The sequence below is a fragment of the Marmota monax genome, unplaced genomic scaffold (assembly GCF_021218885.2).
Source record: "Marmota monax isolate L192 unplaced genomic scaffold, Marmota_monax_Labrador192_F-V1.1 WCK01_AAM20220418_F8-fsc00173, whole genome shotgun sequence".
Lineage (NCBI taxonomy): Eukaryota > Metazoa > Chordata > Mammalia > Rodentia > Sciuridae > Marmota > Marmota monax.
This window is the reverse complement of record NW_026694620.1, coordinates 2,878,881-2,892,889: the sequence shown is the minus strand read 5'-3', so window position 1 is coordinate 2,892,889 and position 14,009 is coordinate 2,878,881. Positions and strand designations below refer to the sequence as shown.

The following is a 14,009-nucleotide window of genomic DNA, read 5'->3' as shown; positions in this document are numbered from 1 at the left end:
TTGTTAAAGTGTATTATTTTCAATGTATGTTGAACTTGTTTAAAATCAGAGCAACCCTAAAAATAAAATAACTATTGCATATTTTTCTAAAATTATTTGTATTGGAAGAAAATGTTGCTCATCATGTCACTTTTTATTTTACAATTAATTCCATAATATTCCCCTTTTAAATTGACATTTGTTCTTCTTTCTTTATTAAACCTGCTGTGATCTCAAGCCTTGAAGATTTGATGTCTTGTACCCCCCTTGGGGAATATCCCTTTGGTCTGCTCAAAGAGCTGACATAAATCTCACGCAGCCCTGGACTGTGTAACTTTATAGCTAAATGGATTGTATAGGTCTTTTGTTTGTGAGACAGTGTTACAGGTGTGCACATTCAATAACATTGGGCATAAAATTTAGTTCTAAATATCTGTTCAAGAGGAGGAAATGCCATCCTAAGTTATTTCTTCATGCCAGTACAAAAGCAGCAGGATGGGACCATACCATTCCAATTTGTTTGAGGTAAAAGAAACAGCATCAAATGCTGTCCCTAATTTAAGCACAAACATATTATCTAATGGTTTTTATTGATCTCTGGTGGCTGTTGCCTGCTCTTAAGAGCTTTGAACATCAAACAAATAATAGGTAGTAAAACTAAATGACATTGTTTGATGAAGTGTCCTAATCTGCTAAATCAGGAAATGGTTAGACTAAATGATCTTACTAGCAAGGAAACACCTGCCTCCTACAAATAGCCTGTTGCTTGTTTTCTGAACAGGCACCAGGGAGTGAAGATGGTGCTGTTTACCTAAAGAAATTCATGAGGCAGATGCTAAGCATGCATATTCTAAAATGTGCTAAAATTGAGTTATATACTTAAAATTATTCTGATATAACTAACAAATGAGATATGAATTTTAATGGAGTTTAAAATCACTTAAATATGATTATCTAAACTTAATATTTGTATATAATTCTTTTAATTTTGTTTAAAACAATTTTTCATAGCTTTATGTGTTTATTGTATAATTTTTTTTCAACTATTACTGATGGGATTTTCTTTAAGAAGCTATGTGCCTTTCCTAAAGTGTTAAAAAATGAAATTACATAGTGAAAAGATTTAGAGCAGTCTTGCAACACACTCTCCCTATTTTTTTGTATTGGGAAGCAGAGGTTAGAGCAGCCAAGAGACATGGTGGAGCTGTTCAGCTGGTCTGTTTTTGAGGCAGGAACAATTCTGAGCTCTTTACCATGCCATGATGTTTTGCACAGTAGATCTATTCCTGAATATAGTAGTCCCCTGCTCCTTTATATAGGTACTTCTTTCTTGACTTCTAAATTCTTAGGATGTAAAGGAGTAAACTATCTGTCTATCTATATATGAATGTGCTTATGACTACCTAAAATAATCATTTACAGCAGGTAGACACATTTGAGAATATGTAATGTATCCTTCACTATCTGGTTTGAATTCTTATCATTATCACTTTTAAATGCATTTTATTTATCGTATATATTGGGGCAAAGATTAGAAACAAAACATTGTCTTATTTCCCTCTGCCATTCGGAAATATAGTGAGACTCCATTTCAAAAATAAAGAAAGAAATAAATTTTTTTTATCTATAAGTTGCTTATTCTTTAACTTTCTTTCATGTAAAAATAAATAATTCTTTAATCCAATTAGAATATTAATCCGGTATCTTTCTTACTGAGATCAACATGTAGTGATTTCTAAATAACCTGATGTTTTTTTCATTCCCACAACTATCTGAATATAAGTTAAAACTTAAAAATAACACCTCAAATAGACCTTAATCATACAGTACAAAAATACTGTATTATGAAAAAATGAACCAGAAAAGCATTTATTGAATATTCTAGTGTGGGCCAGGTATGCTGGACGCTAGGGACATAAAAGTAAATGAGAAACAGCTTCAAGCTTTAAGGAACCCCCCGCTCAAAAGTATGCACATGAGCACATCCATATTTCACTCAGAGGGAAGTCCCTCATCTTCCCAGATAGTTCATTCTTCTTTTAGAAATGGTTCTAATAGATTTAGAGGCAGTAAATTAAATCAAGGTGCTTGTGTTAGGAGACCATCTAGAATCAAGAGGTGGCAGGAGAAAATTTGACAGAGGTTAAGATTGAATAGAGTGATAAAAAAGCACTTGTATAAGAACTCAAGAATGCTTAACAATTCAGGGGCTATTTTCTGAAAGGGCTGAGTCCAAGGAAATTATTGTATTGTAGCACCTTGTGAGTTTGGATCTTCTTAATGACCTGAAATTATCAAAAAAATGTATGTGGACTATTTATTCTGAGAAGATAATAATAATTTTTTATGTTTATTGAGCTTTTTAAAAGTTTTCCAAGCATCACTCTAAGAACATTAATTACATGGAATAATTAATTAACTTACTACAAGTCTTTGATATACTTAGTGTTATTACCCCCATTTTCAGAGGTAGTACCCAAGACAGAGAATTTTTTTTAAACATGTTTTTTTTTTTAGTTGTCAATGGATTTTTATTTATTTATATGTGGTGCTGAGGATTGAACCCAGGGCCTCATGCATGTCAGGCAAGTGCTTATCACTGAGACACGACTTCAGCCCAAGACAGAGAATGTTAAGTTGTAGAAAAAGTAAGGTTACAAATCTATACAATTTAGTTTTAGATCCTTTACTCATACTGCATAATTTTGGATAGATTTTTCTAAGAAATGGTTAATATTTTGAATTTTTCCCCTAAAGAGATAATTCTTAGTTATGCTTTCATGCAGAAAATTCTGTGCTCCCCCACCCCCAACCAAAAAAAAAAAAAAAACTGAGCAGGAAATAGAGGGAAACTATAGGTAGCATGGTACCTTGAGGTACAGACCCAATGTGTAGAGTTCTATTGACTTGTCAGAAATTCTGGTATCAGTTCCCTGTTGGTTTTCCACAGATGGTATTTCAGTGCATCAGAGAGGATAGCTGTGGCATGAGGAGAAGACATCTCTGGATAACCTAGTCACAACCCTCTTGGGAATTGTCTTGGGCATTGAATTGTAGTGTAGCTCTGAGAGCTGAGTGGGGAATACTATTCAGGGGTGATTCCAGGAGAAAAGTCAAAATGGGGTCTGTTGGAAAATATGGTAAAGGAATAAGAACTTAAATAGGGAAGATTCAGAGAAAAGAGTTCCTTCTAAAAATGTTTTAGTCCAAAAGAAATATTAAGAACTCATCATAGAGTACAAGCAGATATGATGGCCATGCAAGAGAAACAGATATCATAAGGAACGGAAGAAATGACATGAAAATGGAGGGCACTGTCATAGAAAGGACTGGAAGTAAGACAGAAAGGCATAGTAGCAAATTTAAAATTCACATGGGCACTTCACTGGGTAGCACAGATTATAAAGAACTAAATCAGCGGTATGAAGGAAAAACAATTATCTTTCGGATTATAAGGGAAAAGGGCAAAGAATCAAAAATACGAGAAAGATGATAGATACTAAGTCAGGAAATAGAAAACTAGTATACAACAATTGAAGGAAAGTTCAGAAAAAAATAACACAGACATAAGTAAGACATGAGAAAACTTTTCAGAATGTCTGTGTATGTAAATTGACAAGATTCACCCTTTAGCAAATAAAAATCAATGGAAGATTGAAAAAATTTGAATTACAGTACAGAGAGAATGATCTCAGATGTCCAGACTGGGGAAGGGGAGACCAAAACTTATATGATTTTAGTCTCTTTAGTTGCAAACTTAAATATCATAAAATAATAGAGTAGCATCATTCTAAGGCTTTAGGCCAAAATATGACCTAAGAATCTTACACGTGTGAAGGTAACAGAATGACATAATTGCATGTACAGAGCCTCAGAAGACATATCACTAGGATGTTATTTTTGAGAAAATTATTGAATGAGCCATCAAACTAAGCATAAGTGAAAACTCAAAAACAAAATGTACTTGAATGTATACTTGTTTTTGTGTGTGGTGATACTGGGGATGAAAGTGGAGAACATCATGTTAAGTGAAGTAAACCAGACTCAGAACGTTAAGGTCAAATGATGTTTTTTCTCTTATGTAGGAGTTAGAAGGAAAAAAAAAGATTTTTTTAAAAAGGGGTAATCTTATGAAAATAGAAGGGAAATTGATTGAATAGACAAAGGGAATCAAGGGGGAGGGAGATGGGAAAGAAAAGGGGAAGAATAAAGGAATAAAATCGACCAAAATGTACTGCATGCATGTATGAGTATATCACAATGCATTCTACTTTTATGTATAATTATGATGCTCTAAAGAAAAATATATATATGAATTAAAAAGGAGGAAGACCAGAAGAATCGCGGAAGGGGAAAAGGGGTAGGGAGTAGGAAAGGGAAAAGGAAGCTCTAGGGAATTAATTGAAGTAAGTTATATTATGTGCATCTATGAATATATCACAGCGAACCTCACTGTTATGTATGTATGGTATAATGCATTAATAAAACATTAAAAATAAAAGTGTTATAGTGAAAAAAGAATTTAAAATGTATAATTTGATAAGGAAAGTAAAAAAAAATGTTATTAAGGAAAATGGAAAGTGGTGAATGCCAAAATTATCAAAAAGAGATGCATTTAAATGTATATTTCATGATGTGAAATAATGTAAATATCAGAAGAGATTCTTGCAAGAGAAGGGATGTGAAATTTCAAAATTTAAAACATCCACCTGGATGAACAATCTCAGATTATAGAAAAGAAAATGACTAGGAGAGAGAAATAAACATGTGCTAAGCTATTTTATTTAGAAAATGCATAGAAGTTAATGTTTACTTGCTGAATATTTAATTGTGAAATCTTTATTGCATTAGTTGCTGAAATTAAAAACTATCTGTCACTAAGAACAGGACAAGAAAAAATAAATTACAGGTCAGTGTTTCTGATGAACATAAATGCTAAAATCCTCAACAACATACTTGCACACTAAATTCAATAGCACCTTAAAAGGATCAGACACCACGATCCAGTAGACCTTATCTCTAGGATGGAAGATTTGTTCAACATAGGCAAATCAATAAATATGATAGATCACAGTAATAGAATGCAGGACTGAATTTCCTGATCATCTCAATAGATGCAGAAAAAGCGTTTGACAAAATTCAACATTCTTTCATGATAAACAGTTTAAGTGTAGGAGGGATGTACTTCAACATAATAAAGCCATATGTAACAAATCAGAGCTAACATCGTTTTCTGCCTTCAGTCAGCATAGTGCCGAAAGTCCAAGCCAGAGAATTTATGCAAGATTTTATTTCAAGAAAGGATTTTAGTGCTACAAAAATGTATGTTCCCAGAATCTTCAAATTAGGTCATTGCTGAGTTCCAATTTGGAGTTTTAATATTTGATTCTAGACCTTCAAAAGACTAGATTTGTGTTGAGACTAGTGCTCCTGTGACTTTAGTAATGTTTGTTTTCTGGTTAAACATGCTTACTGTGTGCCAAGCACTGTAGTACATGGTAGGGATCCAAAGGAAGTAAGACAGTAATTTAAGTCTTCAACCTGGTAAAATTTTGAACAACAGAATTCATTTTTTTTCCCATGTAAAAATAGAATAAATGTAGTGATGAAGATCTGCAAGGCAAGTTGATTTTTCTTTTCTTGAGAATAAAAATAGCCTTCATGAGATATTTTAAATTTACTTTTTAAGAGAGGGGGCAGAGGGGCGCCTGTCTCCTGATTCTCCTGATCATTCACACTTTCTACCACCCTGCATTTGTCTCTACTACTCAGTATTTTTCTAGCTTTAGCAATTACCATCAGAGCAGCCAGTAGAAGGTTTTTGATATTATCATGTAATGTTGCCTCCTCTATCCTTATTCCTTTTGGTTTTAAAGGAGATTGTTAATTTTATCAATTTATTTACCTTACTAAAATTCCAACTGGAAAAAATTAAAGAGAATTATAAAAGGAACATGAAAACTAGCATAGGGGCTGGGGATGTGGCTCAAGTGCTAGCGCGCTCGCCTGGCATGCGTGCAGCCCAGGTTCGATCCTCAGCACCACATACAAACAAAGATGTTGTGTCTGCCGAAAACTAAAAAAAAATAAATATTAAAAAATTCTCTCTCTCTCTCTCTCTCTCTCTCTCTCTCTCTCTCTCTCTCTCTTTAAAACAACAACAACAACAACAACAACAAAACCTAGCATAGTAGCACATGCCTGTAACCCCTGCTATGGGGAGGCTGAGGCAGGAGGATCACATGTTTGGAGCCAGCCTCGGCAACTTAGTGAGACCCTGTGTCAAAAATAAAAAGGAGTGGGTATGTAGCTCAGTGGCAGAGTGCTGGCCTGATATGTGAAAACTCTAGAGGTCAATCCTGAGTTCCATAATAATGAAAATAATAAGGCAAAGGCCACGTCATTCAGGGTTTGAGTTAAACAGGTCCCCATCCAAACTGACAGAAGTAACTATTTTTGGCCAGCATTGCTTCAGCATTTTATACAGCTTATTGCATGTGTGTGCTCATTGACATTGCTGTTGTCACTCCTCTCTCATCTCACTGACCCCCAGTTATGATTTGAGTCCCACCACGGTTGCAGATCCATAGCAGGTGTTCTCATCCCCCTAACATAAGAGCCTTCTTACTGTCATCAAGGCTCTGCATCCTTGGTGTTGTGTGAGTGGAACTGAGGTTGCATTTTATTCCTGCCTTTCTGTTGAGCTGTGCTAGTGTTTCTTTTTCATATTTTAAGATCCCTGTAGTGTTCACATTAGGTACACTTATCTACATTGTCTGTGAAGAGCTTTTTGTGAATAGAAATCTTCATTTAGCTCTTGTTATTGATGTTGCCATCCTACCTACTTAAAGGATGCTACATTCAGGAAAGAGGTAATGGGGGAGGGGGACATATCCTTCCAAACTCAGTAAGCAGGCATAGGAATCACACCCAGCAGGCGGGTAGAAGACTGCTCATCACAACCCTTATTCTTGAGGAGGATGGGTGTATTACTTATTGTATTTTCTTGCATCTCATGATAGTGTTTTCTTTGGGCTAAAGTATAATTTTAGTTTCTTACATGTCAATTTTAAGAGAGTCTACATGTAGGTGGATTCAGGCAATCATTAGCTTTTAATAGAAAATTGATATTTGGAGTATAGTATAGAAATCATTCCATGGTAAATTATTATGGCTGACTAAATTTCTATCTTAAAGTGTCTAAATCTGATTTTATACTACAAGTGGATTTGAAATTACTGTTTCATTATTTGTATTTCTCTTTTGAGTATACTTGTCTTTTAGTAAATTTCACATATTCTTTTCATGGCAGGTTCATGACTTGCAGAATGAACTTGATAAAGAAAAAGAAGATGCTCAAAACAAAATTCATAAATTTGAGGAAGCTTTGAAGTGAGTAAAAATCACAAAAGATTTAATTTAAAAATATATACCTTCATACTCAACTGTAAGCCAAATTAAGTAATTAGAACCAAAGAATCATATTTTATAAGAGCATTGCTATGAATAGTCTGCATTGGTTTTTCTTCATGAATTTCTATTTTCAGAATTTTATTACTAGTCAGTATTTTTTTTTAAAAAAGAAAAATCAGTTCAGCTGTTTTTAAGTGATAGGAATGTAAGAAAATAGAACCTAGTGGTTTCAGACGTTTTCTTTCTCTTAAATGGAAACAGATTTTTTAAAAAATGAGATTAAAATCTTAAGACATTTAGAAATCCCTCTGTAGATTTTGTTGAGAAATTTGGGTAATGAGAAGTTCCAGTCGTCATATTTAAAAATATATTTCTGTACAGGCATTGTTTAGGAAAGGTTTTTGTCTTAAGATATAATATGTAAATGTTCATTGAAGATTTAGATTATGTCTTCTCCATTATTTTCCTAACTATGACTAGATTTTATCTTGAAGTCTTTAGCTGAAAACACTGATTCATTCAGTAAATACTGAGTTTCTACCATGTGTCAGGCAATGTATGGTCCTTTCTCAGAAGACCACATAGTCTAGTTGGAAAGAAATTTGGCAATTACAGTACACAATAATAAGAACTTTAATTGGATGAAGGTCAACATGGCATCTGACCCAATAAAGTGATTTAAGAACACAAATTTCTTAAGCTCAAGCTCAGTGTACCTGGTTAACTCCTAGAGAATTAGCTAATTCCATTTTTCTTGCTTTCTCAAACCTCCAAATAGAAATACCTTACAGAAAGTTGAAAAAGAACACTCAGCATCAAATAAACTTTATATCAAATTCTCCCTGGGAAGACTGCAGAACCATTCCCTCTCAGATTGTTTGTTAGTAAAATATATTGGCTCAGTTGCTGAATAGAACATCTTAAAAGAGTTTATGTATTATGAAATCATAGGATACCAATTTTTTATCTACACAAAGATTTATTGTTTGCTCACATCAAGTGTGAATTAGATGAAATCAAAAGGAAATGATAATATGCATTAAACATGAACTCAAATAACTTTTATTATCTAACTGTAACTGAGTAATGACAGAACTAATACTCTTAACTCTCAAGGTCTTTATCAGAATACTGCATCTTGGAGTTAAAGGAAACTGTTTTAGAATTTTAAGTAAAATTGTTCAGTAGGTTTCTTTCTGCCATCCCCTAAGCGGGTGGTATCTTTGTTTTCACTGTGTCTGCATGATTGCAACAGTACAGCATCCAGTACAGCAGGAGTAATCAGGACTAAAGCACCAGAGGGGCCTGGGGATATAGCTCAGTTGGTAAAGTGCTTGTCTCACAAGCACAAGGCCCTGGGTTCAATCCCCAGCACCAAAAAAACATAAACAAACCAAAAAACCTTTTATTTTATTTTATTTTTCTTTCTTTCTTTTTTTATTAGTTGTTCAAAACATTACATAGCTCTTGACATATTATATTTCATACATTTGATTCAAGTGGGTTATGAACTCCCGTTTTTCCCCCATATACAGATTGCAGAATCACATCGGTTACACATCCACGTTTTTACATACTAGTGTCTGTTGTATTCTGCTGTCTTTCCTATCCTCTACTATCCCCCCTCCCCTCCCCTCCCGTCCCATCTTCTCTCTCTGCCCCATCTACTGTGCTTCATTTCTCTCCCTTGTTTTTTTTCCCCCTTTCCCTTCACTTCCTCTTATATGTAATTTTGTATAACAATGAGGGTCTCCTTCCATTTCCATGCAATTTCCCTTCTCTCTTTCTTTCCCTCCCACCTCTCATCCCTGTTTAATGTTAATCTTCTTCTCATGCTCTTCCTCCCAGCTCTGTTCTTAGTTGCTCTCCTTCTATCAAAGATGACATTTGGCATTTGTTTTTTAGGGATTGGCTAGCTTCACTTAGCATAATCTGCTCTAGTGCCATCCATTTCCCTGCAAATGCCATGATTTTGTCATTTTTTTAGTGCTGAGTAGTACTCCATTGTGTATAAATGCCACATTTTTTTTTATCCATTCATCTATTGAAGGGCATCTCGGTTGGTTCCATAGTCTAGCTATTGTGAATTGTGCTGCTATGAACATTGATGTAGCAGTATCCCTATAGTACGCTCTTTAAGGTCTTTAGGGAATAGTCCAAGAAGGGGAATAGCTGGGTCAAATGGTGGCTCCATTCCCAGCTTTCCAAGGAATCTCCATACTGCTTTCCGAATTGGCCGCACCAATTTGCAGTCCCACCAGCAATGTACAAGAGTACCCTTTTCCCCACATCCTCACCAGCACTTGTTGTTGTTTGACTTCATAATGGCTGCCAATCTTACTGGAGTGAGATGGTATCTTAGGGTGGTTTTGATTTGCATTTCTCTGACTGCTAGAGATGGTGAGCATTTTTTCATGTACTTGTTGATTGATTGTATGTCCTCCTCTGAGAAGTGTCTGTTCAGGTCCTTGGCCCATTTGTTGATTGGGTTGTTTGTTCTCTTATTGTCTAATTTTTTGAGTTCTTTGTATACTCTGGATATTAGGGCTCTATCTGAAGTGTGAGGAGTAAAAATTTGTTCCTAGGATGTAGGCTCCCTATTTACCTCTTTTATTGTTTCTCTTGCTGAGAAAAAACTTTTTAGTTTAAGTAAGTCCCATTTGTTAATTCTAGTTATTAACTCTTGTGCTATAGGTATCCTATTAAGGAATTTGGAGCCCGACCCCACAATATGTAGATCAGAGCCAACTTTTTCTTCTATCAGACGCAGAGTCTCTGATTTGATATCAAGCTCCTTGATCCATTTTGAGTTAACTTTTGTGCATGGCGAGAGAAAGGGATTCAGTTTCATTTTGTTGCATATGGATTTCCAGTTTTCCCAGCACCATTTGTTGAAGATGCTGTCCTTCCTCCATTGCATGCTTTTAGCCCCTTTATCAAATATAAGATAGTTGTAATTTTGTGGATTGGTCTCTGTGTCCTCTATTCTGTACCATTGGTCCACCCGCCTGTGTTGGTACCAATACCATGCTGTTTTTGTTACTATTGCTCTGTAGTATAGTTTGAAATCTGGTATCGCTATACTGCCTGATTCACACTTCCTGCTTAGAATTGCTTTTGCTATTCTGGGTATTTTATTTCTCCATATGAATTTCATGATTGCTTTATCTCTTTCTACAAGAAATGCCGTTGGGATTTTGATTGGCATTGCATTAAACCTATAGAGAACTTTTGGTAATATCGCCATTTTGATGATGTTAGTTCTGCCTATCCATGAACAGGGTATATTTTTCCATCTTCTAAGATCTTCTTCTATTTCTCTCTTTAGGGTTCTTTAGTTTTCATTGTATAAATCTTTCACCTTTTTTGTTAGGTTGATTCCCAAGTATTTTTTTTTTTTTTTGAGGATATTGTGAATGGAGTGGTTGTCCTCATTTCTATTTCAGAAGATTTGTCGCTGATATACAGGAATGCCTTTGATTTATGCATGTTGATTTTATATCCTGTCACTTTGCTGAATTCATTCAAAAACATAAACAAAAGAAAACTTTTTTTTTTTTTTTAATTTCTGAGCTCTCTGTCAGATAGGCTTCTGCCATAGAGTACTTTTCTTCTTTCCTAATGACTTTCAAGTCACAAGTCCTTTGATTATCTCATAGAATTAATAGTAGAATTATGTGACCATGTGGAGTTATTCTTATGAATTAAGATGTTAAGCAATGTGATTAAGATATTACTAGAAAATTTGGGTAACTTTTTTTCTGACTTATGTCAAAGACTGAAAAAGGTTAGGTATTGTTCTCTGAGAACATGATGTAGTTGATACACTCTCTCCAAGTAATTGAAACTGCCAGCTCAGTCTTTGGTTTAGCTCTCAGGTAATGTTTCAGAACTTATCATTATTCAAGAGAGACACTGGATTGTAGTCAGCATTTTTCATTTAAAATGCTAACTCCTGAAAGTTAACCTGCCAGTTGTTGTTCCTAAGAAAATGAAACTAGTTTAAAGTTGCTTCTCTTTTTAATTTTTCTTCTGCAAACATCCTAATAATTTTTGTATCCTATTTCATTTTTACTGTAGAAAATAATTTAAAAACCTTCTAGTAATTAAAAGTTATCTACAACTTTAAGTATAAATGGAATGAATTATTTGTGTTCATTTTTTGAAGATAAGTACATAAAATATATGAGCATCGTATACTCTAATACATGGAAAATGACTACATATAACAAAAGAATTTAATATAACTCTTTAAAGGACTACCACTTCAAAATTATTGTTTCTTTTTTGGAGGAGTTAAAAAAAATCTGTCAATATGGGCTGGGGTTGTAGCTCAGTGGCAGAGTGCTTGTCTGGCATTTGTGAAGCACTAGGTTCGATCTTAAGCACCACATAAAAATAAATAAACAAAATTAAGACATTGTGTCCATCTATAACTAAAAAGTAAAAATAGATATTTAAAAATATATTAATATGCACAAGGCTGTAGGTATGGTCCACAATATATAGTATATGTTTAACCTATTCCTTTTTAAAGGTATTCCTGTATTTACCAAATTTGATTTTTAAGCATCATTTGAGATATTGTATAAATTATTTAGTTATTTATTCATTTATTCTTTTTAGCTATACATGACAGTAGAATGTATTTTGACATACATACATAGAGTATAACTTCTATTTTTGTGGTTGTACGTGATATGGAGTTACACTGGTCTTGTATTCATATGTGAATGAAGGAATGTTATGTCTGATTCATTCTACTGTCTTTCCCATTCCCATTTCCCTTTCTGTCCTCCCATTGCTGTAACTTCTCCTTGTCCAATATGGGGAACCTCCACTCCTCCCTCCACCCTGCCTTTTGTGAGTCAGCATCTGCATGTCAGAGAGAACATTTGGCTTTTGGATTTGGTGGGTTGGGTTATTTCACTTATTAAGATAATCTCTAGCTCTATTCATTTACCACCAAATACCATAATTTTATTTTTCTTATGACTGAGTAATATTCCATTGTATATATGTACCACATTTTCGTTATCCATTCATCTGTTGAAGGGCACCTGGATTGGTTCCATTGTTTAGCTATTATAAATTGAGCTACTATAAACATTGATATGGCTGTATCATTGTAGTATGCTGATTTTAAGCCTTTTGAGTATATGCCAAGGAGTGGGTTAACTGGGTCAAATTGTAGTTCTATTCCCTGTTTTCTGAAGAATCTAATACTGCTTTTCAGAGTCGCACCAGTTTGCAGTCCTACCAGCAGTGTGTGACTGCCTTTCCCCCTGCATCCTTGCCAACATTTATTTTTTTTTTATTTTATATTTTTTTATTAAAAATAATGTATTATTTTTAGTCTTCAAGTCAAATCTGCTTTTATCTTATTACATCAATGATATTTTCTATTTTTCCTTTAGAGAGTAAAATAGGCTTTGATACATATCAAGACCTGGAAGATCATATAGAACTTTAACCATATGAGTCAGAGTTTCGTTCATTTCCTTAGAGCTAGAGAGCAGCTGATTGCTGTCCTCCATGTAATTACATTTTCTTCCAACCCACAAAGTGATGTCACCCAAAACCATCTGCAGCAAAAACATGCAAAGGTTTTACAGTGAACTGAGCACTAATTATTGTTCCATACAGTCAAGAGATTCAAAAGACAGTGGCCTAAAACTTTATTAATTAAATGTGCAAATATTTCTTGAGCACTTTCTATATTCCAGGAATTGCCTTATGCATTTGGTAAATGCGAGTCGAAGAAAAAGATTTAAATAAAGAACCCATGCCACTTAGAGCTTACACTCTAGTGAGGGACAATAAACAATAAACCCTGCTAAGTAAATTACAAAATGCACTTTTAAATAGAGCAGGAATGGGCTAGGGATGTGGCTCAAGCGGTAGCGTGCTGGCCTGGCATGCGTGCGGCCCGGGTTCGATCCTCAGCACCACATACAAACAAAGATGTTGTGTCCGCGGAGAACTAAAAAATAAATATTAAAAAAAAATTCTCTCTCTCTCTCTCTCAAATAAATAAATAAATAAATAGAGCAGGAAAATGAAGATCAGAACTTCTGGGAAAGGGATTGCAATTCAAATAGATTGAACTTGTCGATGTGTTCTAGGGATCATCTCTGAATCAATAATCAGTTTGGTTACACACAGAAACCAACTCTAAAAAGAAAATGAATGTATTAGATATTAGGTAACATAACACAAAATTGACAGTAATACTGAAAAAAGGTCAAGACTTAAGGAGACTCAGAGGCCCTGGGAATAATCAACACTTTCATCACTTACCACCACGATTATGAATGTTCTCCTACCACTTTGAACCATTCTGCACTAACCCAATCAAGATTGGAAGTTCCAGGAGAATTTGGTTAATCAATTCAGAGTCACATGCCTATTGAGTGGGTAGTTAACCTCCAAAAAATGGAATTTCAGGAAAGTTATAATTTATTGAAAGGAAATTAGTATGTCTATGCCAAAGTAATGGAAATGGTGATAGACAAACAAACTTAATTTGTTCCCAGTACAAGTGCCAGCTCTAGAATGTCCACACAGAGGACATTAGAGGTAGCAATCTGACTGCAGAGAGCAATAAGGTATTTTTC

The 14,009-nt window shown here is 34.5% G+C and overlaps 1 protein-coding gene across 7 annotated transcripts in view; it reads left to right on the top strand.

The window, feature by feature from the left end:
• Positions 1-14,009, top strand: part of Cep112 (centrosomal protein 112) — a 472,978-nt gene that overhangs the window by 137,552 nt on the left and 321,417 nt on the right. For all 7 annotated transcript variants that reach the window (XM_046422633.2, XM_058572199.1, XM_058572198.1 and 4 more), the window contains one exon: positions 7,292-7,371. In XM_046422633.2, coding sequence (XP_046278589.1) covers positions 7,292-7,371 — 80 coding nt within the window. The remainder of the gene's footprint in view (positions 1-7,291; positions 7,372-14,009) is intronic.